This window comes from Ambystoma mexicanum, chromosome 5q, assembly GCF_040938575.1.
Source record: "Ambystoma mexicanum isolate Mex_15411 chromosome 5q, UKY_AmexF1_1, whole genome shotgun sequence".
NCBI classification, from domain to species: Eukaryota; Metazoa; Chordata; class Amphibia; order Caudata; family Ambystomatidae; genus Ambystoma; species Ambystoma mexicanum.
In genome coordinates, this window is record NC_090933.1 from 430,127,191 (window position 1) to 430,153,023 (window position 25,833).

The following is a 25,833-nucleotide window of genomic DNA, read 5'->3' on the forward strand; positions in this document are numbered from 1 at the left end:
AGATGGAACACTTTGGGGGTCATTACGAGGTAGGTGGTAAGGGATTACCGGCACCGGTAAGGACACCGGTGCCGGTAATCACTTGTCACCCTATTCCGAGGTCCCTTAGTGGGTCCCTCCTTTAACACCTGGTTTTACCGTTATTAGCTCCATCCCCATTCCATTCCATTTGAGCCCTATGGGGACTTACTGGGCCCTCCAAGGTTGGAATGACCCGGTAAGTCCCTATTTCGGGAACCCGGACCCGGAATGCGGTAAGGGGGTAGCCATGGTGCTAATAGCACCATGGCTACCTCCAACCTCGTAATGACCCCCTATGGTTTACAATAAACGTAAGGTTTGAAAAACCAACGCTAATGCAGAGGGGAATAGACCACAATGGAATCACACAAATATTTCTGCAATAAATGAATATATATTGAGAACGAGATAGATGCCTTTTGATGCTATACAAATCTTGAAACCCCCAGGAAACTACAGAATGGACCATATGCTGACTGAGAAGTTTGGTCCATAGGGACAATGAAATATATATAATCCTCAAGCTAGTGGTATATTTTATGATTCTGAGATCACTATGGCAAAGCAGCTTACGAGATTTTCTATAAGGCCATTTAGGAAGAACTTTACGTTGACTGGACCTTGGATTTTTGCACCTATTATAGAAGTGTAACTGAACTATAAACATTGGCTTAGGCTTCATAGTGTATCTCGTTTTAAAGTCGAGGTTGTGTGTCAAGGTTTGGCCCCCAGAGCCAATCAAGTACGATCAGTATTTTGAGGATGCTATTTATAGGCACATCACAAATTCAAAATATTCAAGTGCAAATGGACCCGATGGGTTAGCCAATGTAGTGCTTAAGGGTAATCTAAGTTTGTGGAAAAAGATAAGATCAGTGCTTTGCATAGATTTTGAGCTACAACCAAATACTTAATATGTGGTCACAATCTACTCTAGTGACTGTCTTTAGTAAAGGAGATAGAACATATCCTGATAACTATAGATATTATATTTGTTTCAAATCTCTTTAACGAACATAGCAATTTGGCAGAGGACAAAAACCTGCTACATCATTTTCAATCAGGTTTCTAAAAATGTCACTTAACTGTACAAAATATATTTATCCTAAAGACATAGACTAATAGAGCAAAGACGTGAGAGGGATTGCCAATATACTCAGCACTCACAGATTATTGTGATGCATCTGACAGTGTGGGCAGGCGTCTCACCTGGGTATCCTAAATATGCTTCCGAAATATGCTCCATCAATTATACAATGATATTAGTGTTACAATAAGACTGGATAGTCTAGGTCGTCTTTACTGTGAGATAAAAAGTAAGAACACATTAAAACAAGGGTATATGTTAGCACCCTTGTTATTCAATTTATATTTCATGGATATGCATAGGGCATTAGATGCCACCAATCATTTTCTGCCAAAACTAAATAACACCCATAGCCCATTGATCAGGTAAGTGGACAAACTCCTTTCATTGCATCAAACACCTGTAGGACTTAAATGATGCATATTTGGTGATTCTGGATTTTGATAACATATTTTGTAAGTATTAATTTCAATAAACCCTAAATTATGTATTTTGGATGAAAAATAAAATTACCACTTGGATAAATGATTTGGAATTAGTTGAATCTCTGTACTTGGTTGTTTTAACAACATGATTGGAAAGTGAGAAGTGAGGGCTTGAATCAAAATATTTTCTCATCTAAGGATGTATCCAAAACGGTATCTATTAAAATATTGACAACACAGTATGGAGGATATAGTCTAAAGGGAATATTATTGATTCATATCCAAAGTATTGTGTCTTGTATTATTTATGGGAGCAAGGCTATTCTGGCATATGATAGTGCCTGACTTGACAAATTAGAAGCCAAAAAGTGGTGATCTAAACTAGGTATACTGAACTGTGTAAATGTCGCAAATATACATTTGGAATTGAACTTTTATATGTATTTATCGTATATCAGTAACTGCATATTTGCACATTGTGTATGGTATTAAAGGGCTAATGATTGATAGAATGTACATGTTTGTATTATGTTGTATTGTAGAAGAGCAGTTGGATGCATATACCCTAACTCCTGCCCCCTCACCACTATCATACTGGAACAGCAGGACAAGAGCTGATGTGGGATCCCCTGTTTTGTCCCTATAGCACATCGAGAGTATGAAAGACAAAATGCACTCAGACAGCCATAACCGAATGTACTCTCACACTGAAAGAGTGGAAGGATACCTGCATGAACCAATGGATATTATGGAATGGTGAGTGACATCTAATGAGGGCAGAGTGATGTCACGATGAAGATATGCAAGGACATACTGAAACAATATGAAAATACTTAAGAGTGATGATGTAACTGAGGCAACAATAGAAACATGTACAAAATGGTGGCAAGGACAACCGTAATTGAAAAAAGGACATCGGCTAGTGTAAAGATTCATTCAAACTGCCTCAGACCAGGGCTGCACAGTCAGAAGACGTTGGAAAATAGCTTTGTGTGCAAAAGGAGAGGAAACTATGTTGGCCTGGGATCAAGGATGCTATTTCAAGGAATAGCTGCAAAGCGCACAGGGGAGCAGGCAGATACACTATGAGCATGAGACGTATGTCTCTTAGATTAAAGAAGATGAAAGCATGTGCAAAAGCCAAGTATTGGACAATTAATAGTGGATGAGGCTCCTACAAGATGGAGAGAGCAAGTCTCAAGAGTCCAAAGAAGCAATAACAACCAGCATAATTGAATAAAATAGCAGTAAATAGGAGGTCAACATTGACAAATGAGTGGTCTCCTCACAAGTGATGGAGAAGTGGAAAACAGGGCTGGTTATTAAGCTGTGCTTGAAGATAGTGATGTGCTCACTCTCCCTTGAATGCTCCAGAACAGAGAGCAACTGCAAGGTCAACTACAGATGGGAAACTTTGGCTTATGGTGAAGCTGATGAGAGATTATGGGCTAATTGGGAAAGTGCAGAGTAATCTGACATGACTGAAGCAACTGGGTTTTGGTTTCCTTAGGTGCTGCTAGCCAAGCTGAAAGTCTAAGGTTGGGTGGGAATATCAACCAATCAGTGGGTCTATGGGGCAACCTGCTATACAATGTTGCATAGACCAATCCTCTGCCGTTCCGTCTGCTATTATTAGTATTATTCGTATATAGAGGTAGTTTGAGGTGCGTTTTACAGATAAGAGACAGCCAATGAAGTACTTACCTGTATAAATTCTCTCAGTAGATATACTCCCCTAACCAATCCCTCCCACCAATAGGTTTTACAGTGTGCCTCGTAGGATGACATCATAGATGATGAACATTGTGTATAAGACCTCTGTGTAAGCAAGTGTGTGTGTGTGTGTGTGTGTGTGTGTGTGTGTGTGTGTGTGTGTGTGTGTAACCCTGCATCATTAAATTGAGAATAAAGTAGGAGTGGAATGGTTTCATAATTGACGTCAAGCAATGTGTTTTCACTGGACACATGCCTTAAAAGAGAACATGGGTCTGTTACAAGTCAGATTGGCTCTCATCCAAGTTTGCTGGTACCCTCCTGTGATATCCGGCAGTATACCGGCAACCTGACCTACCATTTCCGCTGCCTGATATCCCAGAATTTCCAGACTATTACAGGTGGTGGAAAGGGCGGTAAATCCCCAGTGCATGGAGTGTGATAGGACCCCATGGAGGGGATTGCCAATATTTCCAGCACTGGTAATTTGGTTGCTGGAGGTCTGCCTGTTTTTTATTGGTAGGGGCCTGATTTACCTACAGCTTTTTGATGCAGGTAAATTACTGTCCCTCACCTTTGTAGCTTGCCGGTCTGGGGAAAGTGCCGGTCACAGAATTACTGGCACATTTACTGGCATTTTTCCCGCTCCAGTATACTTGTAACCAGGGCCATTGACTAACTTAGGCACTCAGGGGCAAAGAAAAATGCTCCCGTGGTCAGAAATTTGAAGGCTTCCTCTCCATCATTCACCCACTTCTCATGCATATCTGAAAGTCATTCCAAAATTCTCTGTGTTTTAAAGCTGTGGCAGGTGTCAAGTGACACTCTGAGACTCTCATCTCATATTTAACTCTTTTCACTGGCACAATACACACACATACACCAGAACACTGGGCCATTAACATCTAAAAAGTTAATGGCTCTCTGGTGTAAAAACCGATGAAGATTCGAAGTCTCCAATGACTGTAGAGGAAGAAGCAACCATAGAAAGGCATTTCTGTTACTAACGGAGTGCCATGGTAGGTCACGCTAATCAATTGGCCACTGTGGTAAAGGAAAGACAAGGACAGTATAACAGAAAATTCACTGGTGCAGCGACATTTTGGCAAGGTATTTTCACTGATTAAACAATTATCAGTTTAGGCGCATTTGTGAGTCCTCCAGAAGGAACATTAACATTGCTAAAAACAGGCATAGCACTGAAATGCCAGTTTGAGCACCTCTTTTTATGCTCGGGAAGTTGTGTTTTTGACTGGCAGAGCTGGGGCATGGATTGTATCTTACATATACATTTTCCTCTTTTGCTACGGCTGGCCAAAAAAATGCACTAGTGCGAGTTTAAATGTTCATTCTGGCATTAATGCATTCAATTCCTGTGGAATCTCCCTGCATTCAGCAAATGTAAAAAAAAACAAAAAAACTGTGGGTACTCCACAGAAATCCATAGTAAATGAAGGGGCTCATTTTGAACAAAAATCAGGAATTGCACTGGATGGGACTAATTTGACTCACATGCAAAAGGTCCATTCTATGTAGTGTTTACATTTTTAAAACAAAGTGGACATTAAAAGAGTAAAAAAGGTGAATTCCCATTTACTCTTCAATTTTCGTTTTGGAAAATGTTCACAATAGTGGGAGACATTTACTAAGGAATCCCCCTGCTTTTACCAGGTTAAAAAGTCAGGCCGAGTCATGGAATATATTGGTGAAATACTAGCATGAAAGTATGTGCTGTCTTTGCACCCTGTGCTGTTTTGAGGCGGAGTATTGAAGGCCGACGGTCTGGGTTGTCTGTTCAGTGCCCTCTCTGGCTTCAAAACAAAAGACAATTTTTTTTCACAGATCATTAAACATCTTAAGGTAGGGTTAACACATACATGCGTATCTTAGCACCTTTTTCAATGATCCATGGGCCTTGCAAAATGATCCCCACTGCCTGGCATGCAGACATAGCAGGCGAAATGTAAAAAATAAAAAAAAAGAAATGCTAAAGGCAATTTTGCCTGTTTTAACCCCTTTTTTTGAGCACTTTGTACTGTTGCACTACAAATGATAAACATAGACCAAAGGGTACCCAGCTGCATGTAAGTGAACACTGATGAGTTCCCTCTGTGCAATCACCCCGGCAAAGAAAATGACTTCTATTGAAACAAACATATTTGCACTACAACAATATTTGCCCTATTGGAAATAACATCTAAAATTATATTTTTTATGTATGTAACATGCCACTTAAATGGCAGCTTCACAGAAGGGCGCCCTTAAAATGCAACTAACAAAATACACTCACAATTATCGATGCTGCTTATGCGTTGTGTTGCATCTCTAGGGACAATGAACCTCTACTGTAAAACTAAGTACATGTACGTCTGATGGTGGCATTACCTAGTCATACCTATGCCTGCCATTTTCTTGCTTCTTCCATTGCTGCTCATTGCGGCCTTGCACCTGTCCACCATAGCCAACCTAGTCTATTCTAACTACGACCACAATAAACTGTCTAAGACTCACCACATCTCTCTAACTATGTCTCAGAGACCTACCAATGTGTGGCTAAAGCACGCCTGATTATATGATGCCCACTGGTAAAGAATGAACAGCAACTTGCAGTGTAATGTTGCATTAATTTGATTGATGTGCTGCTTGCCTTTCCATGACCCGTGAAACAGACACATCGTGTCTGCACTGAGCAGTGTGACGGAAAGTGTCAAGAGGTCGCCTGTGGGTCGTACAGTTGAAGAAAAACATGTAACTGCAGGTGGGACAGTTTGTAGTGAGTCTGCAAAATGGGAAAGCCGGTGCGGCTTGGTCATGCACATACATGTAGCTGCATGGGTCGCACAAAATAAATGGCTTCCTGCTCCACGTAATGAAGCTGTATTTTTCATAGTTGTAAACATTCTTGTATTCCAGAATGTATGCATCTCTGTAAATGCTACTCCTAAGTCTAATGGCGTAGCATGAAGTGTTTGTACTGCATGTGACGACAACTGAAATTAAAGCACAAGGGACCATTGGGCAGTCAACCGCCCTTCCAACAATTATGCAGGGTAATTTCATGTACAGCATTTCCCACATCTGCTGCGGGCAACAAGAGGAGCACTCCTGTAGGGCAGCAGATCTCTAAAACATCCTTGCAGATCATATGCTGAGCTACAGACCCTTACCCGGCAAAGGGCATTGTATTGTGCATGTACTGCAAAGCACTACTCTACAGAAGGAAGGTACTTGGAAGTGCGTGGGAATAGTCTTTCCGGAAGCATGACACTGACTGGTGCCTATGTGGGTGAGGGCCACCCAATAATTCCATCTCTCGCCACGTCCCCTATGGTAGCCATGCAGGTGCTGCTCCTTCTGTTTCTGCCGTTTCTTCTGTGGTGTGTGTCAGAAGACCATAATAAATGGAAATGAACTGAGAAAGGAAAAAAGGGAAATAAAGAAAGCACCTTTTAGAGATGAACAATGGAATTGTCAATGAAAGTATGTAGGGCGGGAGGCATGGCACTGTGCAAAACACTGTAGTTGAATCCGTTGGAAAGGGGGTCGATGTAGAAAGAGGTTTCTTTACATGTTGCACAGCATTTTGAAGAGTGTCAGTGCGCAACGCTTACTAAAATAATTGTTCAGTACTTTCAAGAAGAGCAACGATGCAATTTGGATGGGGTGTGCAGAAATCAGGATGGCAGGCATAGTAAGATGAACGTTAAAGCTGGGGAAACTGTTTGTGATGTGAAATGTCATAGTCCCATGTGTGAAGTACGCCATTGGCACATGTCGTACAAAGGCACAAATACACTTCTTTGAAATGTACTGCGCTTTCTCTATTTGTGGACCAAATAAAAAATGATGCAGTCATATCAGTGTCTGCACAATGCGTTAGAAAGTTATGCAAGAGATCGGAAACAAACGCATAACCTGGACAAGTGCCTCCTTCATCGCAAACAGCACTGAAACTCGTGTAACATGCTGTGCAATTTTCCCTCCACAATGAACAACAATAAAATCAGCATGATTTTGTGTCACCAAAGTTTCACACAGACAAACTAAAATCAGTCACTTCATTGTAGGTACACCATAGCACTACACATCCACATGATAGATTCTAAAATGAGCAGCCACGGCACAGTTTTTTCCATTCACTTTCAGTCAAAATATTTCGATCTCCCCTAAAACCTGCATGCTGTGGCTCGGGAAACACGCAGCCATAACCGCACCCTCTGCATTTCTGTCGACAAATACACTGTGTACCCCAGTCTGTGTGTACACACCATACCCCAAAACCTTATTGACCAATCCCGTAGCCTCTACAGGCCCATTTCTATGTCCAAATTAACAAGGGGGGTCCTGGGAGTCCCTCTGCCAGACATTAGTCGTGGTTACTAGAGACTTACCCAGAGTCTTTAGCTCACTATCTTTCACAGAGAAGAAATATCCTAAACATATCAGTCTTTGTCCTGCCCTGGGGCAGTCCAGCACCGAAATGCTAGGCAATTCTCCTCTGAACAAGAGTACCAACAGAAACCCCAGACACATGTTTCAGTCTGGTTGGACCTCATCAGTAGGGTGGATCTGTGCCTCTCTAAGAATAGTGAGCAAGGGGTCCACGTCTGGATTCCCCTAGTAACTTAGGGTGAGACCCAAAGTTACTTAAATATGCAAATTAACAAGGGGGGTCCTGGGAGTCCCTCTGCCAGACATTAGTCCTGGTTACGAGAGACTTACCCAGAGTCTTTAGCTCACTATCTTTCACAGAGAAGAAATATCCTAAACATATCAGTCTTTGTCCTGCCCTGGGGCAGTCCAGCACCAAAATGCTAGGCAATTCTCCTCTGAACAAGAGTACCAACAGAAACCCCAGACACGTGTTTCAGTCTGGTTGGACCTGATCAGTAGGGTGGATCTGTGCCTCTCTAAGAATATTGAGCAAGGGGTCCACGTCTGGATTCCCCTAGTAACTTAGGGTGAGACCCAAAGTTACTTAAATATGCAAATTAACAAGGGGGTCCTGGGAGTCCCTCTGCCAGACATTAGTCCTAGTTACGAGAGACTTACCCAGAGTCTTTAGCTCACTATCTTTCACAGAGAAGAAATATCCTAAACATATCAGTCTTTGTCCTGCCCTGGGGCAGTCCAGCACCGAAATGCTAGGCAATTCTCCTCTGAACAAGAGTACCAACAGAAACCCCAGACACGTGTTTCAGTCTGGTTGGACCTCATCAGTAGGGTGGATCTGTGCCTCTCTAAGAATATTGAGCAAGGGGTCCACGTCTGGATTCCCCTAGTAACTTAGGGTGAGACCCAAAGTTACTTAAATATGCAAATTAACAAGGGGGGTCCTAGGAGTCCCTCTGCCAGACATTAGTCCTGGTTACAAGAGACTTACCCAGAGTCTTTAGCTCACTATCTTTCACAGAGAAGAAATATCCTAAACATATCAGTCTTTGTCCTGCCCTGGGGCAGTCCAGCACCGAAATGCTAGGCAATTCTCCTCTGAACAAGAGTACCAACAGAAACCCCAGACACATGTTTCAGTCTGGTTGGACCTGATCAGTAGGGTGGATCTGTGCCTCTCTAAGAATATTGAGCAAGGGGTCCACGTCTGGATTCCCCTAGTAACTTAGGGTGAGACCCAAAGTTACTTAAATATGCAAATTAACAAGGGGGGTCCTGGTTACGAGAGACTTACCCAGAGTCTTTTGCTCACTATCTTTCACAGAGAAGAAATATCCTAAACATATCAGTCTTTGTCCTGCCCTGCGGCAGTCCAGCACCGAAATGCTAGGCAATTCTCCTCTGAACAAGAGTACCAACAGACACCCCAGAAACATGTTTCAGTCTGGTTGGACCTCATCAGTAGGGTGGATCTGTGCCTCTCTAAGAATAGTGAGCAAGGGGTCCACGTCTGGATTCCCCTAGTAACTTAGGGTGAGACCCAAAGTTACTTAAATATGCAAATTAACAAGGGTGGTCCTGGGAGTCCCTCTGCCAGACATTAGTCCTGGTTACGAGAGACTTACCCAGAGTCTTTAGCTCACTATCTATGTCCGGCATCTGCAAAAGGGGCGTATCTAACACGTGCCACCCTGCAACTATCGTAATATTCACAGACTTTTTGTGCTGTGTGTGCACGGGAATAAGGGAATAACTGTCAATCAGGGGCAGGGTAGGGGACTTGTTAGTTGTGGCGGCTCTTAAAAGAGCATTTTTTTTAAAGGTGCTTCCATAGAAACACATTTTTAGCGTTTTTTATAAGTAGACTTACATTTTGCAAATTCAAGAAGTACTCCAACGGCTTGCATCAGATTCGAACTTGGACTAATGTCAATAAATTGCAAAGTAACATGGCAGATGCTATCCCTATACAGGAAAGCGAGTGATGCTGAAAATATACCTCAGTTTGAAATTCTGTTAACCAATACTTCGAACAAACCAACTGTAACTATATTGGACGAATGGAGACAGAAATGCGAAACAACCCTCACTCAATTACAAGTGAACAAAGAGCTCCTGACCCAAAACCCAAATGCAGTTAAAAAAACTATGGCTACAAGATTGGTGTGAAAATTCAGAACAGAGAGTGCATCATAGATGTATGGCTGAAGCAGCTCCGGAATCAAGACCAGTAAACACTTTGCCAGAATATCTTCAAATGTTCCCCTGTGCTAAAAAAGGAAGCTATTCATGAAATTCCAATTGAATTTAATCCAAACTAAAGCGATAATGAATTTAAGATCCAAAAACAGAATAGTGGACTCTAACTGTAGATACTGTGAAACAGAGATGGAATCCTTGAAACATCTGATCCTATATGGAAGCTGCAAGATATAAGAACAACATACTTGGGTAAGATAATTGCAAAGAAACCAACCTTAAGTGGAGAAGACTGGTGGAGACTGATGATTGTGGGATCAGATAAAGACATGATCTTTGACTTGATATTCTTTTTGGAACAATTGGAGACTATGATTTCGGTGAAGTAGCTTCTACTTTTAACTTTTCTAACTACAATGAAAGACTCACATCATAGATGTGAATATGACTATCGCAAAGTTGACAAGGGGTATGATGAGGATACTGTTTAAGACAAGACTTAAAACAGAGCCCACAAGAGGAGCTTGATGGATGTGTGCTCTTCCTTCTATCGTTTTACTATCTATGGAATGGTGATAGAAACTTTGTGCTTGATTTCTCTTCCCCTTTAACCTCTTGTTTTTTTCATAATGTGATAGACTTTATGATACATAAAACAGTGTTTGTTTAATTCATATTTTAAAAGTTTGTAAAGAACTATACAAAATAAAAAAAAATAAAAAAAGTAATTTCGTGTTTTCAACGTCAGCTCACATTCTTAAAATAGGGTCTTCAGTGTAGCCTGCAGATTGTGAAACAAAATGTCATTGCTACTGTTTGAAAAATGGATTCCATTTCCTTTGAAAAGGTTTATATATCGAGTACCAATGTTCTCATTCTCATAGAAGAACATGCCAGCAGAACTCAAGAAGTCACACATGCTTCTGTTGATGAGACCCTTCCAACCTCTGGCTGGCGACAGGAATCATTGGAATACTTCCACACTATTCTCGGGGGTATACATGAGAAAAGCACCTTGGCAGTGGGAAAAATGCACTGCACTGCTTTCATCATCTTCTTAAGCTGACAGTACACACGGGAACAAGGCAAGGAACCCAAAAAGAGGGCTACAAAGTGCACAACCACAACATGTACAGTTGCTGAAATTGCCACAAAAGCCTTCTTGGAGGGCATACACGAACAGATCTTCCACAAAGGCATCTCCCATGATGAAAACTGTGCATCTTGTCATGTTTGCCAACCGCACTACACAAACTAATGGAAAGAATGATTGCTGCCCTTTCCTGTGACGCACACCATGCGCACCTGATTGGATATTCCCCACAGTCCCATTTCCATTGGCCACCATGGTGAGAAGCGCAGAATATGGCATGAGCCTTTCCCCAAGCACTGCGAGGGTCGTGCCCCAGTGAAGTAGGGGAATCCTTCTCCCTATTGGTGCTATTGCCTGTGACGCACTCCCTGAGCACCTGATTGGACAAAGGCCATAATCCCATTTCCATGGGCCAACATGGTGAGAAACGCAGAACGTGGCACATATGCTTCCCCAAGTACCAGGAGGGCCGCGGCACAGTAAAGCTGAAGGACTCCTTTTTTCGCTTTCCACTCCAGCCATGCATGCAAGGTGCTAGGCCCTCCCCACAGACAACACACCATAGTACAGGATATGGGTAAATGCTCATGCCATGTGCACTGCACTCCCCATCTGCAATTCAGCCTGCCAGCTTTCACCCCAGGCACATATTTGCACACATGGCTTCATATCGTTGCATTGGGTGTGCCCGAACGGAATGTAGGAGCCCGTGTATGTTAGCCATAGTTTACATGTGTGCTGCTGAGCATAACTTTTCATGCTGCAATATCTTACAGCGCTCCCAAAAGCAAGGGGGTTATAAGGGCCAAACCATAGGAAATCCACATGGTGGCATGAGGGTCCCTATTGTTCAATAGGGGCAATGATGTACACTGTATGCTAATGTATGCATATCAGCTCACATCTGCTGCTGTACCAAGTGTAAAATGTCCTCCACAACATTTGTGTAAAAGTCTCCAACTTCAAATGCACGGAGACACCATCGTACACGCTATGTTTAAATGCTCATGCCATGTGCACTGCGCTCCCCATCTTCAATTCAGCCGGCCATAGTATAGGCTATGGTTAAATGCTCATGTCATGTGCACTGCACTCCCCATCTGCAATTCAGCCTGCCAGCTTTCACCGTGGGCACATATTTGCATGCATGGCTTCATAATGTTGCGTTGGGTGTAATGAACGGTATGTGGGAGCCGTGTATTTTAGCCATAGTTTACATGTATGCTGCTGAGCACAGCCTTTCATGCTGCAATATCCTACACCACTCCCAAAAGCTAGGGGATTATAAGGGCCAAACCATAGGAAATGCACATGGTGGCATGTAGCTTCCCATTGTTCAACAGGGCAACGATGTACACTGTATGCTAATGTACGCATACCAGCTCACTTCTGCTGCTTTACCAAGTCTAAAATGTCCTCCACAACAATTGTGTAAAAGTCACCAACTTCAAATGCATGCAGACACCATCGTGCACGCTATGGTTAAATGCTCATGTCATGTGCACTGCACTCCCTAGCTGCAATTCAGCCTGCCAGCTTTCACCTTGGGCACATATTTGCACGCATGGCTTTATAATGTTGCGTTGGGTGCGCTGAACGTTATGTAGGAGCCTGTGTATGTTAGCTATAGTTTACATGTGTGCTGCTGAGCACAGCTTTTCATGCTGCAATATCTTACAGCACTCCCAAAAGCAAGGGGATTATAAGGGCCAAACCATAGGAAATGCACATGGTGGCATGTGGCTCCCTTTTGTTCAACAGGGGCAATGATGTACACTGTTTGCTAATGTACGCATACCAGCTCACTTCTGCTGCTGTACCAAGTCTACAATGTCCCCCACAACCATTGTGTAAAATTCACCAACTTCAAATGCATGCAGAGTGACAACTTCATGGCTGGATTATGTTGTAGTGGCTCTGAAGAAGGCCTATGCTCTTGGGTACAGGTGTGGTGAACGGTATGTAGGATGCTGTGTGCATTGGCCATGTTTTACATGTGTGCTGCTGAGCACGTCCTTTCATGCTGCCATAACTTACAGCACTTCCTAAAGCAATCTTCTTCTAAGGGCCTAACAATAGCAAACGCAAATGGTGACATGTGGCTCCCTATTGTGCAACAGGGACAATGATGTGCACTGTATGCTATTGTACACATAGCAGTTCACTTCTGCTGCTTTACCAACTCTACAATGTCCTCTACAACCATTGAATAGAAGTCACCAACCTGACATGCATGCATACTGACAAGTTCGTGACTGCATTGCATTGTGCTGGCTGTGATGAAGGCCTAGCCTGTTGGGTTCATGGCCTATGGCCTACAGCTTCAGCAATGCACACAATCGTCTAGGCCTTGCCGACACCCACCAAAAGGTGAACATGTAGGCATATGTCACAATACAGAAAGGCAACATAGGCACCAGCACTTCTACCCCACCTCTGCTGCCCCCTAAAGCAGGAATGCAAGCATACATGTTCCACTTACTGTAATGCACAAACATACCACAGGATTTGGCACCACTACCCACTTCCAATCAGAAACCATTGTAATAGTGCCGACCAAACAACACAATTGACGCAACATTGGTCCTGCTCTCCACACTGTACTGCGTGCATACAAGCAGTACTGCAAAATTCACTTCAACACTTACTAATCCGTGCAAACCACACTATGCAAGCACATGTAAAAACCATTTGCACCGTAATCTCTTCCATATTTACACTATTGCATTAGTGCACCCAGTGGCCACAGTACACGACTGGTCACTGCAGCATCTCCACCCATACGCGGACAACTGTACGATGTTCTACCAATCACCAAACTGATGCAACCAACAATGTGTGCAATGTAGCCAAACCACACACACAAAGTGACAATGTGGCACTGACTTTCAACCAGTCGACATACCTTTTCAACCAGTGGACATACTTTTCTGTGCAAGGGCTGCAGCCATGCATTAAAGGGGCTATAGACTTACCAAACACAGCACACCATAGTACACCCTATCTTTAAATGTGCATGTCTTGTGGAATGCACCACCCTTCTGCAAATGTGCCTGCCACCACTCATCACAGAAAGACATTGCCGCTGCAGCTGGCATGCCATAACAAAGGCTGCCTGCAATGACCACACAAGATTTATCCCTGTTGAGATAACTGCAAATTGGCGTAGTATGCATGGATACTGCTGGCAAACCACCGTCTTCTTCTGATGAGATATATCACTTACAGCACTTCTCACTCCCCCACCTTGTCCATCACTTCTTCCCACAACCAGATGCCGTAAACTATGTTTTCTAGGCCCGTTTGCCACTGCACTGCCCTCGGAAACAACATGCCGGCGTTATCAAAAACTGTTCACGCACAACACGTCACCGTACACTGCAGGGCAATCACATATTTCACTGCGTGGTGAGCAGGGAAAAGGGATGCCGGAGTGGAGGCAGATATGAGTACTTTTAGTGGCCACACAGTTACATACAAGAAGCCCAACCATGAACGCAATGCATTACAGCCTTGGCACACACACAACACTGTCCTCCGATATACCATGGCAGCGTTTTCCCAAAACCTTTGACACACAGCACGCTTCCCTCCAGCCAACCACTGGCAGCGTCTAATGTTCACCGACAGCACCGCATACCGCAGGCCAATGAGACTTCGGTCCGCGGAGCGAACAGGGAAATGGGTCTGCTGAGCGGATCCAGATATCACACATTTTTTGGGGCGTACATTTCAGTCCTTTGAAACAAAAGTACTGGTCGGATTTCCACCAAAGACACAAAAGCACGCTTTCTGACCCAAGCTCCTGCTCTCGTCTCAAATTTGGTGCAAATCCGTCTAGCCGTTCGGGCTGTAGCCATGCGCAAAGTTTTTGCCTATTCAGTATATGGAAAAAAATAAAAAATGTTGGACCCCCCGTATAACTTTGCTCCCCCCTGCATGAAACCAAAAAATTAGAGCTGGCCATATACTTTTTTTTTGCAAAGTTTGGTGAGGATTCCTCCAGGGGGAGCGGAGTTATAAGCTGCCGAAAAAGTGCTCTTCCAATAAGTTTAGCAACTTAACCATAACTACACGGCCGCTACCGCGGCCCGTGTAATGTACACTACAATGTGTATATTTCCTCTATGTAATTCTATGTAATGCTGTAACAGATGTATATGCAAGATATGCGCCCAGATGCCCCAGTGCTTGGTGCGCTTTACAAATAAACACAATACAAAATACAAATACATCTGCACTTTGTTTGCTGGGGAGTCAACCATGGCCCCTTAGTACAACCCCCCCACCCCACCACCACATCACCCTGTACCTGTCTGTATATGTAATTGTTCGAATTCGACCAAAATCTCTCAAACAAAGTTCAGGCTTTAAAAAAAGAATGTTTGAAAGACGTATTAAGATGTATTTCAAGGACATGTTACCTTATGAATTATCTTTTTTTTTTAGGTTCCTTCTCAATGCCGTGGTATATTGCATATTTATACACTGGAAGGTGGTCTTTTGGGAGACATTTCTGCAAAGCGTGGTCTGCTATAGATGCCTCTGTGTGTACGTCATCCGTGTATGCTATTCTACTCATCAGCTATGATCGCTTTCTCTCAGTCACTAAAGCTGTAAGTACCGATGTGTGTATGTCACATTATATTAAGTATTTTGTAAGTAAGCAGATGTTTATGAATGCAGCAATATTTTCCGTGGGCACGTTTTACAAAGCATTTTATTTGATTGAGCTGAGTTTGTAGCTGCATGTTGTGCGATGTCAATATCTAATAATCGAATACACAAGTAGTGAAACAGGCCATGTGCAACTGGACGCATAGATAAATGCATGTGCACACATGAAGCCTGATAGTGCAAAATCCTCAAGCGAAAATATCATATGTGATCACAAATGTAAGAGTATTCTGCCTAATTGCCTCGTCGCTTTTCTGAAAATGGGGAAAGAGATGCCATCAGGTGCCTTGGGAATGAAAGTCAACACCTACAAAGGAGCAAACACCACTGGCGAAATGGCATCAATATGTTGGAAAATGTGCCTGTCTCAAAATGGCCAGGATTGCTACTGTGGCCCTGGCCATTATGCTTAGATACAGAAGGTGAGGGAAGGAGAGGATCCTCCACCATAAGACATCCATTTGGCATATCTCATGAGGAAGTGATGAGGAGGTATTGTTTTCCACCATATGGGATCATGGGTTCAAGAGGGTGAGTTGTCCTCAACCACAGGACTTTTCATCCCTCCCCACAGGGGTGTTGCTAGGTCTGGAAAAGACCTGGGGCTAAACTGATGTCGGAACTGTTGGGACTGGGGGCTAGCTAGTCTTTTGGCTGTAGCTCCTGAGATTCTATTCGGGGCTACAACCAAAAGATCAGGGGCTATAGCCCCGTTAGCCCACCCCCCCCTAGCAACGCCCCTGCCTCCCCACATGTCACCATGCTTGATACAATGCGTGTCCTGGTCACTGGGTGACTGCAATGCAGTAAGTCACTTTTTTCCAGGACAACTAGTCGTGCAGCCTCTAGTAGTAGCTGCAGGGCCTCATCTTGCTCATCCAGAAATACATCCACCTGTTGCAGACGGTGCCTGGGGGATAGCAGATCGTACAGCAGATCTATGATTTGTTCCTAACTTCTACCTTGGAAAGTTTTATATTTTTTACTAGTGCTATGCCCCGTCGTAGCTGGTCGCTGTGTTGACAGTGGAGGCTTCTCCACGTACTAGCATGATAACGTGCCACACCCTAGATAGTGTAGCGTTTGGAAGATATAATTGCTTATGCGCCCCTTCCATGATGGCACCACGCATTGACAGCAGTACATCTTTCCACATTTGGTTCCACACATGGTCAGTTATATCTGAGGAGAAGAATGTCAGAGGCTTGTGTCGCAACCCTAATGTATAATTTTGTCTTGATGTTTTTCCCTTGTCTATCCTTCATTCTTGCCCGTTGGTTCTTGCCTACTTCTTTTCCTCTGTGTGTGCTTGTTCGCCCTTCCAGCTGCTTCAGGTTTCTGCATCTTAGGTGTGGAGTCTACCCGCCATAAATCCTCTTACCTTTTTGGATCCATCCTGATTCTGTTCACCATATGGAAGAGAGGGTTTTCCCCTAATTGTGCTTTCCAATAATATCAGAGGTTCTCTCTGAGCACTACCGCTTTTGGAGTTCCTTGTGCATACTGGGTGATACCCAGAGAGGATCTTCTCTACCTGCAGGAGTCCCAACTGCACCAACATTGCCGGGCAAGTCACATCACAGAATCTCAGCATTGTTTCCGGTCAGAGGTGAACCCAGACCCTGACAGTTTGCGATGCCCCCAAGCATCCTCCAACATAGAACAAATGCAAGAGCTTGTTCATGCAGTGCAAGACTCTCAGGCACAGAGCCTGAAGGCTGCGAACAACGATGGTACTCACAGGTGAAGTCATGCTCCGGGAAATTCCTCAGCTCGGTGTCACCGTAGACAAGTATGATGCAACACCAAAAAGACTGAAGGAGATTTTGGAAATGTGCACAATACATTTCACCTTTGTGCCCCTACTTTAAAACACTGATCGTGCCAAATATGCCTTTTTATCACTCATTTGGTTGGAAGCGCCTTATCCTGGGCTAACCTTCTTGCAACCAGTGCAGATATGCTCCTGGATACTTACAGGTGATTCATTGGTGACCTTGAGGCCATATTTGATCGTCCTGACCTGGATTATACTACATAGGAATATCTACTTGACTTTGTACAAGGTACTCAAGATATACTCAGCTACACAACAAAAGTCAAACAGCTGGCTAAAGAAACAGGTTGGCCTGAGGAAGCCTGTTTTATGCTTTACCGAAAAGGAATACATTCTGATCTGTAGGATGAGTTGGCCCGTGTTCCCTGGCCTGGATCGTTTGGTGCCAAGGTGTCTTTAGTCACCAGATTGATTCCTGTCTCCAAGACAGATGAAGTGGGAGATGCAAAGCACAGGCCACTTCTCTGAGATACCACCATAGTCCACCTGGGTCAAACACATCTCCTCAACCATCTCCTCAGCTGGAACCTGAACCGGTGCAAGTTGGGTCAGCAAGAGGCCCATTGGCAGAAGAAGGATGTTGTCATTTGACACAAGGTCTCTGCATGTACTGCAGTTCCCAGAGTTGTTTGGTTCAGGAGTGCCCTGTGGCATCACCACACTCTAGGGAAATGCTGTCTTCCGTTCCTAGAGGGAACAAGGAAACTGGAGCATATCACAACCCACAATGTTCCCTAATCTGCTGCTGGCAACTCTCAACCATCATTGATAGTACTCCAGGTTACGTTCTCTCTAACACAGGGGCAGTAGTTACAGGTCTTAGCCCTGATTGATTGCGGGTCTGCTGATGTATTCATGGACGGGATACCTGGGCTCAGTCCCAATATATTCCTAGATGCTCCAAGAACATGATTCTGGCTGTGGAAGGTATTGATGGTCTGTCAGTTTCTTCTAGGATTATAGTCGAGCAAACAGTATGGCTCAAAATGGAAATCACACTGAAGAACTTTTTCTTATCAAAGCAACCCATTTCCTGGTTGTCCTGGATCTTGTTTTATTACGGAGGCACAATCCCTTTATTAACTAGGGGGCTGGAACCCTAGCTCTTGGGTCTTAGATTTGCGTGCAGCAGTGAACATTGGACACCATTATTTTGGAGGGTGAGACACCAGTAGAATCTTCAAGGTACACTCAAAAATGCCTGTCACACATGAGTCAGGTCCCACAAAAATATAAAGAATTCATAGACTTGTTCTCTGACTCTATGGAAAAGAAGCTGCTGGCGCATAGGCAAGAGGACTGGTCCATTGATTTGCTTCCTAATGTGATTTTGTCATTCAGAAGAATGTTTATTTTGTCACTGCCTGAAAAAGAGGCCCTGAAGGACAATTTTGGATACTGATATATGCAATGGTCTAATTCTAGAATCCAAGTCACCTAGAGGGGCTTCTCTCTTTTTTCATCCCAGAAAGGGATACCATTAAGTTGCGTATATTGCTCAACCTTTGTGGCCTAAATCAGGTCCCAATCAAAGACAAGTATCATTTGCCCCTCATAGTCGATGTTCTAGAGGCTTTGCAAAGTTCTATAATCTTTTTAAAACGTGTTCACCAAGATGTCTACCATCTTATCCAGATTCATCAAGGTGGCCAATGTAAAACAGCATTCAGGACACCCTTTTGACAATTTGAATATCTAGTGATGCTATTTGGTTTGATGAATGCCCCAGCTGTATTCCAGATATTTATCAACCTCATTATGTCATAGGGCCTCATTCCGAGATTGGAGGTAGTCATGGCGCTATTAGCACCATGACTGCTTCCAATAACGATACCGAGTCCGCCCTGGTTCCGACCTTTGTGGGACCGGTAAGTCCCCATTGAAAATGGCAATCCCCATTCCCATTTGAGCCCCCATAGGGCTCAATGGGAATGGGGAGGGCGCAAATAATGGCCCAGCGCATGCCAAGGCCGTTATTTGCACCCTGGTCCCCCTAACCGGGAAACGTAAGGTACGTTTGTTCTGACCAAACGTACCTTACGGGTCCCGTTGGGGGACCTCGGAATAGGGCGCAATGGGATTACCGGCACCGGTCCGGTGCCCGGTATTAGGGAGAATTCTCTGTTTAGGCTGAATTTCCTAACCTATTGAGTCCCCCAGCAGCTTTGCTGGATTTCTGGAGTTTGTTTTTTTCCATCCTGCCAAGAGTGAGACACTTTTTCTCCTACTCTTGGACATGAATGTGGTTAATTCCTTTGAATGTCAATGTGTTCTATGGGCTATGGGGTCTTTTACTCCATAGGGTCTCATATGTTTTGCTATGTGTGTTAAAACGCACCCTCCCACCCTAGACTCCATATCCAGGGACTGACTACTGTCTCCCCGGGCATGTAAAGTCACCATTGGCTTTACTAGACCTAAATTTACTAACAGAACTAGTACAAACCATCCTATTATGGACATACTAGTAGGGGTAATTCAATTACTCCTAGGTCTGTTATTCGAGGGGGCACTGTCCCATCCCCCCTCGTTGAGTTTTGGCTGGTGGCAGTGGAAACTACTTGTTATATTCGACCCCGAATATAACCCTATGGGATTCTTCCCATTGTTGGAGGTTAATACTTTTTCTCGTTAATCTCTAACATACCACCGGTTTATTTATCTTAGATAAATCTATCGGTTGGTATTTTCTGCCAGAACTCAATTTTTAAAATGGCGTCTGTGTTCGTCTCTATGACTCCTAAACCAAAGGTTGAGCCCTTTGTTCCACTTTTGGCGGGCTTCAACACAGAAGTGCTCCAAAGTGGTGCCATTCTGTCTGGGTACCACAGGGAGTGTGGGAGGGGGTTTAGGCACCCTGGACTGAGTTGACTTGCCAACTCAAGTCGCACTCTCGTGTGATTGGCCCAAGTGGTGAGCCACCCCGCTCACCACTTAGCGTGTTTTGATTGACAGCTAGGCTGAATGAATGGGGGTTTTCTGCATAAAAGCAGGGCTTTTGGGACTGGATCTTCAGAAGTCGCCACAGGACCTAAGAATCCGACAAGGGTAAAGCTGAGCCAACCTGCAACGACGACACCTCCGGTGGAGCCCTGCTGAACCGACTCACCACTTCCCGACGACAGAGGAGATCTCCCCGCCGGAGAGTCTCTTCCCCTGACTGGTGGGAACAACCAGTCCCCTTTGCTTTTTCTTCGTTCCAGGACGCAGTGGTCGAATTGCCCTTGCAGAGCACCCCGGCAACTGGATAGCCACTAACCCCTGTACCGCGACCAAAAGGTGGTGCATTGTGAAGGAGCACTCCGCGGCTGGCCTCTTCCCTGGTGGTGCAACGATCTTCAACTTTCCTTCGACGACGAGATCATCTCTTCTCTTGGCAAAGCCCCGACGTGCATCCACCACCAGGAACAACTGCCCCCGCCGGAGCTGTCTCTCCACAAACAAGGTACCGTGTCGGCCTGGCTTTCCTTGTGACAGTTAGCTTGAGGTGTCTGAATCCTCGCCTCTCCATTGGGTCGCCTCCAAGCCTTCTTAACTTTCTGTTCTGAACTGGTCCAATCTTTCTATAACAATTTGCGACAAAGACTCGAAGTGCATTTCCACTGTGATACTTTTTGGGACATATCGCCTTGCCTCTCTCCGAGTGGGCCTGGCCTCTGAACTTTGCGATCGACAGTAGACCCTGCCTTACTTGCCTTGCATTTGTTCGTAAAAGTGTTGGTACTGAGTTGATTTCATACCCTGCCTTTTCTCTCCCGTCCTAACGAATACTGGAGTGCCATCTAGGTTAAAGCATTCACCTCTGTCTGCAAATAAGTGGTGCCGTTGAACCTAGACTTGTCGAACTATTGTTAGTGGGATTGATTTACTTATAGTAATTGTGATTGAAGTTGTTTGCCGTAGTAGTGCCAGAGTGTTTTCCATAGATGTGTTTTTATAAATAAATAACTATATATCTTTACACCGAAGCCTTGTTCCGTGTTTGCTTGTCCTACTGTGTAAATTACCCTATTGTGTATACTCCACATACTGCCTAACTCTTCTTGAGGGAAGTCTGACTGCTCAGCCACATCTACCAAGTGAATCTGTGTGGTACAGACTGCTACCAAGTGGGTTTACTGCCAAACACCTGTAGTCCTAAATCTTTTGCAGTGGTCCCAGAGGGAACTGCACAGGTTTCCGCCTAACACTGGTGTACAGCGGTGGGATTTGTTTTGAGTATACAGTTTAGAGTGCTTTTCAACACTTTAGGATAACTAACCACAAAGCTTAGCACTAAAAGCAACTTTCAAAAACCTATGTACTATGGAAGTTTACAGTCAAGAATCATTGTGGGTGAAAATACTGAGAGTTTACGAGCCCTCTGTAGACAAGAGAATCTTTCTGTAAAAGGCAAGAAAGTAGAACTGATAGCGAGATTGCTGGAAAACCAAAGTCTGGGTACTGGTTCAGAGGAACCAACGTCTCCAGCGAAGGTCGAAAACAGTAATGGTATTGATCTAAATCAAAGTGTTGATAATGAGTCAGAAGAGGAAAGTGAACCTAATGAAGTTAGCCACTCTGAGCCTCTGTCTGCCTTACCTACTGTACCTACGGGGCCAATACCAGGTCCCACATGTAACCCTGCTTATTTTGAACTTGAAAAAATGAAGCTCGAATTAGAATACAAACGGTTCTTGGCTCAATCTGAAAGAAACCAAGAGCTCGAGTTCAGACGGATGAATGCCGAGGCTGAGCAGAAGCAAGCTGAGTTAAAACTCAGAGAAATAGAACTTAATCAAGAGTTAGAGATGAAAAAGTTGTCTGTGGAAAATGCTTCTCTCTCCTCTGGTTCCTCTAGAAGCTCCAGTCCCAAAAGACCCCGGATGCCGAAGGAATTAGTGGGTATGTATGAACCGAGATTGGATGTTTTGGATTGGTTAAAACTGTTTGAGTACAATCATGGGCTCCAGGACATCACCGGGAATGATTTACTTCCATGGTTGTTCTCTAGGCTCCCCCCTGTTGCGACTGATGTGGTAATGGAGTTGGGGGAGGCAGATAAGAAGGATTACGAAAGTGTGAAACTAGCTTTGATAGCTAGATTCGGGAAGACCCCTTCGCAGTATCTTAAGAGGTTTAGAACCTTCAAAAAGCATGATGGTACCCCTTGGGCTACCTGGGTGAGTGAAGGGTTGAAAAACTTAGAGGGATGGATTAAGGGTCACAAAGTGAACACTTATGAGGGTCAAACTTTATGTCCCGCTACATGAAAGCCATGTGGAAAACCTGTGGAGTTACTTACAAGTTCTCAACGGCGTACCACCCACAAACCAATGGGTTGGTAGAACGGTTCAACCGAACCATGAAGAGCATGATAGGTGCTTTAGAGGAACCCCTTAAGCGTAAGTCATTGGTCAAGCACTGGCATGATCAAAAGGCTAACATGGTTGAGTTCGCTCAAGACCAGCTCGTTCTCATTATGATCCCAACAAGGCAGAGGGCCTTGCAAGACAAATGGATGGGACCCTTCAGAGTTGTGGGTAAACTCAGAGAGGTCAACTATCTGGTGGACTTGGGCAATCCCAAGGAGGCTCCGACAGTCTTCCACACCAACCGACTCAAAGCGTATGTCTCAAGACCTGATGTAGGAGCGTTGCTTCTAGCATCATCCGAGGAAGAAGATGAGAGTGAAGCTCTTCCGGATCTCCTCAGAGGCTTACCTTTAGACGAAAAAATTGAAGGAGTAAATCTCTCTTCCAATCTGACACCCGAGCAACAAGGAGAGTGCAAATCTATGTTAAATCAGTTTGCCTCTCTGTTCTCGCTTTCACCAGGCTTGACCCCTTGGGGCCAGCATGACATACTCACTGGTGACTGTCTGCCAGTCAAAAGCAGAGGATACCGAATGTCAGAAAACGTACGAACCCACATCAAAGGTGAGGTCAGCAAGATGCTTGATCTCGGGGTAATAGAGCCCTCTACTAGTCCATGGTCTAGCCCAGTTGTGTTAGTACCAAAGGCAGGATCTAAAGAACTTGGATTCTGCGTGGATTATAGAGCTCTTAATGCAGTCACCAAGACTGATGCCCACCCTTTGCCAAGAACAGATGAGTTGGTGGACAAACTTGGCGCAGCCAAGTTCCTCAGCACATTTGACTTGACGTCAGGCTATTGGCAAATAGCCCTGACAGACCATGCCAAGGAGAAAACTGCATTTTCTACCCCCGTTGGATTATACCAGTATAAGGTAATGCCTTTCGGATTGAAAAATGCACCTGCTACATTTCAACGGATGGTAAACAAGGTTCTGAATGGGATGGGGGACTTCTGCATGGCAAACCTCGATGACATAGCAGTGTTCAGCAATTCCTGGGAAGAACATGTAACCCACCTGAGAGATGTTTTGCAGGCTCTTGGACGAGCCAATCTGACCATAAAGGCGAGTAAATGCCAAATTGGACAGAGTAAGGTAGTCTATCTTGGACATGAGGTAGGAGGTGGAGAAATAAGGCCTTTGCAAAGTAAGATTGAAGCTGTGCAAAATAGGACAACACCTACTACTCAGACCCAAGTGAGAGCCTTCTTAGGCCTCACTGGGTATTACAGGAATTTCATAGAGAACTATGGGACCATAGCTTCTCCACTGAATGTCATCTCCTGCCCAAATTTCCTAAAAAGGTTAGATGGACCGAGGAGTGCAATCAGGCTTTTGAAAACCTGAAAAAGGCTCTTTGCCAAGCCCCAGTACTCAGGGCTCCTGATTACCGCCAAACTTTCATTGTGCAGACAGATGTTTCAAATGTAGGAATAGGTGCCGTACTCAATCAACTGGATGGGAAAGGTAGGGAGCACCCTGTTTGCTTCATCAGCCGCAAGCTGAAGGATCCTGAAACAAGGTTGGCAACAATCGAAAGAGAATGCTTTGCTATCGTGTGGGCTCTGAAGAAGTTTAGGCCATACTTGTATGGTTCTACTTTGTCATTCAGACTGACCACCAACCCTTGAGATGGTTAATGCAAATGAAAGGGGAAAACCCAAAACTACTGAGATGGTCGATCTGCCTGCAAGGGTTTGATTTCACCATTGAGCACAGGTCACTGTGTCACCACCAAAACGCTGATGGTCTCTCTAGGATGTATGTCATCGACTAGAGGTATGAGATTCTTCCAGGAGTGGATTAAATCCTCCTGTCCCTTAGTCTGGGGGGGTGGGCGAGTGTTAGGGAGAATTCTCTGTTTAGGCTGAATTTCCTAACCTAGTGAGTCCCCCAGCAGCTTTGCTGGATTTCTGGAGTTTGTTTTTTTTCCATCCTGCCAAGAGTGAGACACTATTTCTCCCACTCTTGGACATGAATGTGGTTAATTCCTTTGAATATCAATGTGTTCTATGGGCTATGGGGTCTTTTACTCCATAGGGTCTCATATGTTTTGCTATGTGTGTTACAATGCACCCTCCGTGCCGTAACACCAGGGCGTCCTAGAGGATCCCCACGCTAGGCTCCATACTCGGGGACTGACTACTGTCTCCCCGGGCATGTAAAGTCACCATTGGCTTTACTAGACCTAAATTTACTAACAGAACTAGTACAAACCATCCTATTATGGACGTACGAGTAGGGGTAATTCGATTACTCCTAGGTCTGTTATTCGAGGGGGCACTGTCCCGTCCCCCCTCGTCGAGTTTTGGCTGGTGGTAGTGGAAACTACTTGTTATATTCGACCCGAATATAACCCTATGGGATTCTTCCCATTGTTGGAGGTTAATAATTTTTCTCGTTAATTTCTAACATACCACCGGTTTATTTATCTTAGATAAATCTATCGGTTGGTATTTTATGCCAGAACTCGATTTTTAAAATGGCGTCTGTGTTCGTTTCTATGACTCCTAAACCAAAGGTTGAGCCCTTTGTTCCACTTTTGGCGGGCTTCTACACAGAAGTGCTCCAAAGTGGTGCCATTCTGTCTGGGTACCACAGGGGGTGTGGGAGGGGGCTTAGGCACCCTGGACTGAGTTGCCTTGCCAACTCAAGTCGCACTCTGGTGTGATTGGCCCAAGTGGTGAGCCACCCCGCTCACCACTTAGCGTGTTTTGATTGACAGCTAGGCTGAATGAATGGGGGTTTTCTGCATAAAAGCAGAGCATTTTGGACTGGATCTTCAGAAGTCGCCACAGTCGCCACAGGACCTAAGAATCCGACGAGGGTAAAGCGGAGCCGACCTGCAACGACGACACCTCCGGTGGAGCCCTGCTGAACCGACTCACCACTTCCCGACGACAGAGGAGATCTCCCCGCCGGAGAGTCTCTTCCCCTGACTGGTGGGAGTCTCCTTTGCTTTTTCTTCGTTCCAGGACGCAGTGGTCGAACTTCCCGTGCAGAGCACCCCGGCAACCGGATAGCCACTAAACC

At 44.5% G+C, this 25,833-nt stretch overlaps 1 protein-coding gene across 1 annotated transcript in view; it reads left to right on the forward strand.

Annotated features, from left to right (window-relative positions):
• Positions 1 to 25,833, forward strand: part of LOC138498272 (histamine H3 receptor-like) — a 412,215-nt gene that overhangs the window by 302,751 nt on the left and 83,631 nt on the right. The window contains exon 2 of the mRNA XM_069622111.1: positions 15,380 to 15,546. Within this exon, the coding sequence (XP_069478212.1) occupies positions 15,380 to 15,546 (167 nt within the window). The remainder of the gene's footprint in view (positions 1 to 15,379; positions 15,547 to 25,833) is intronic.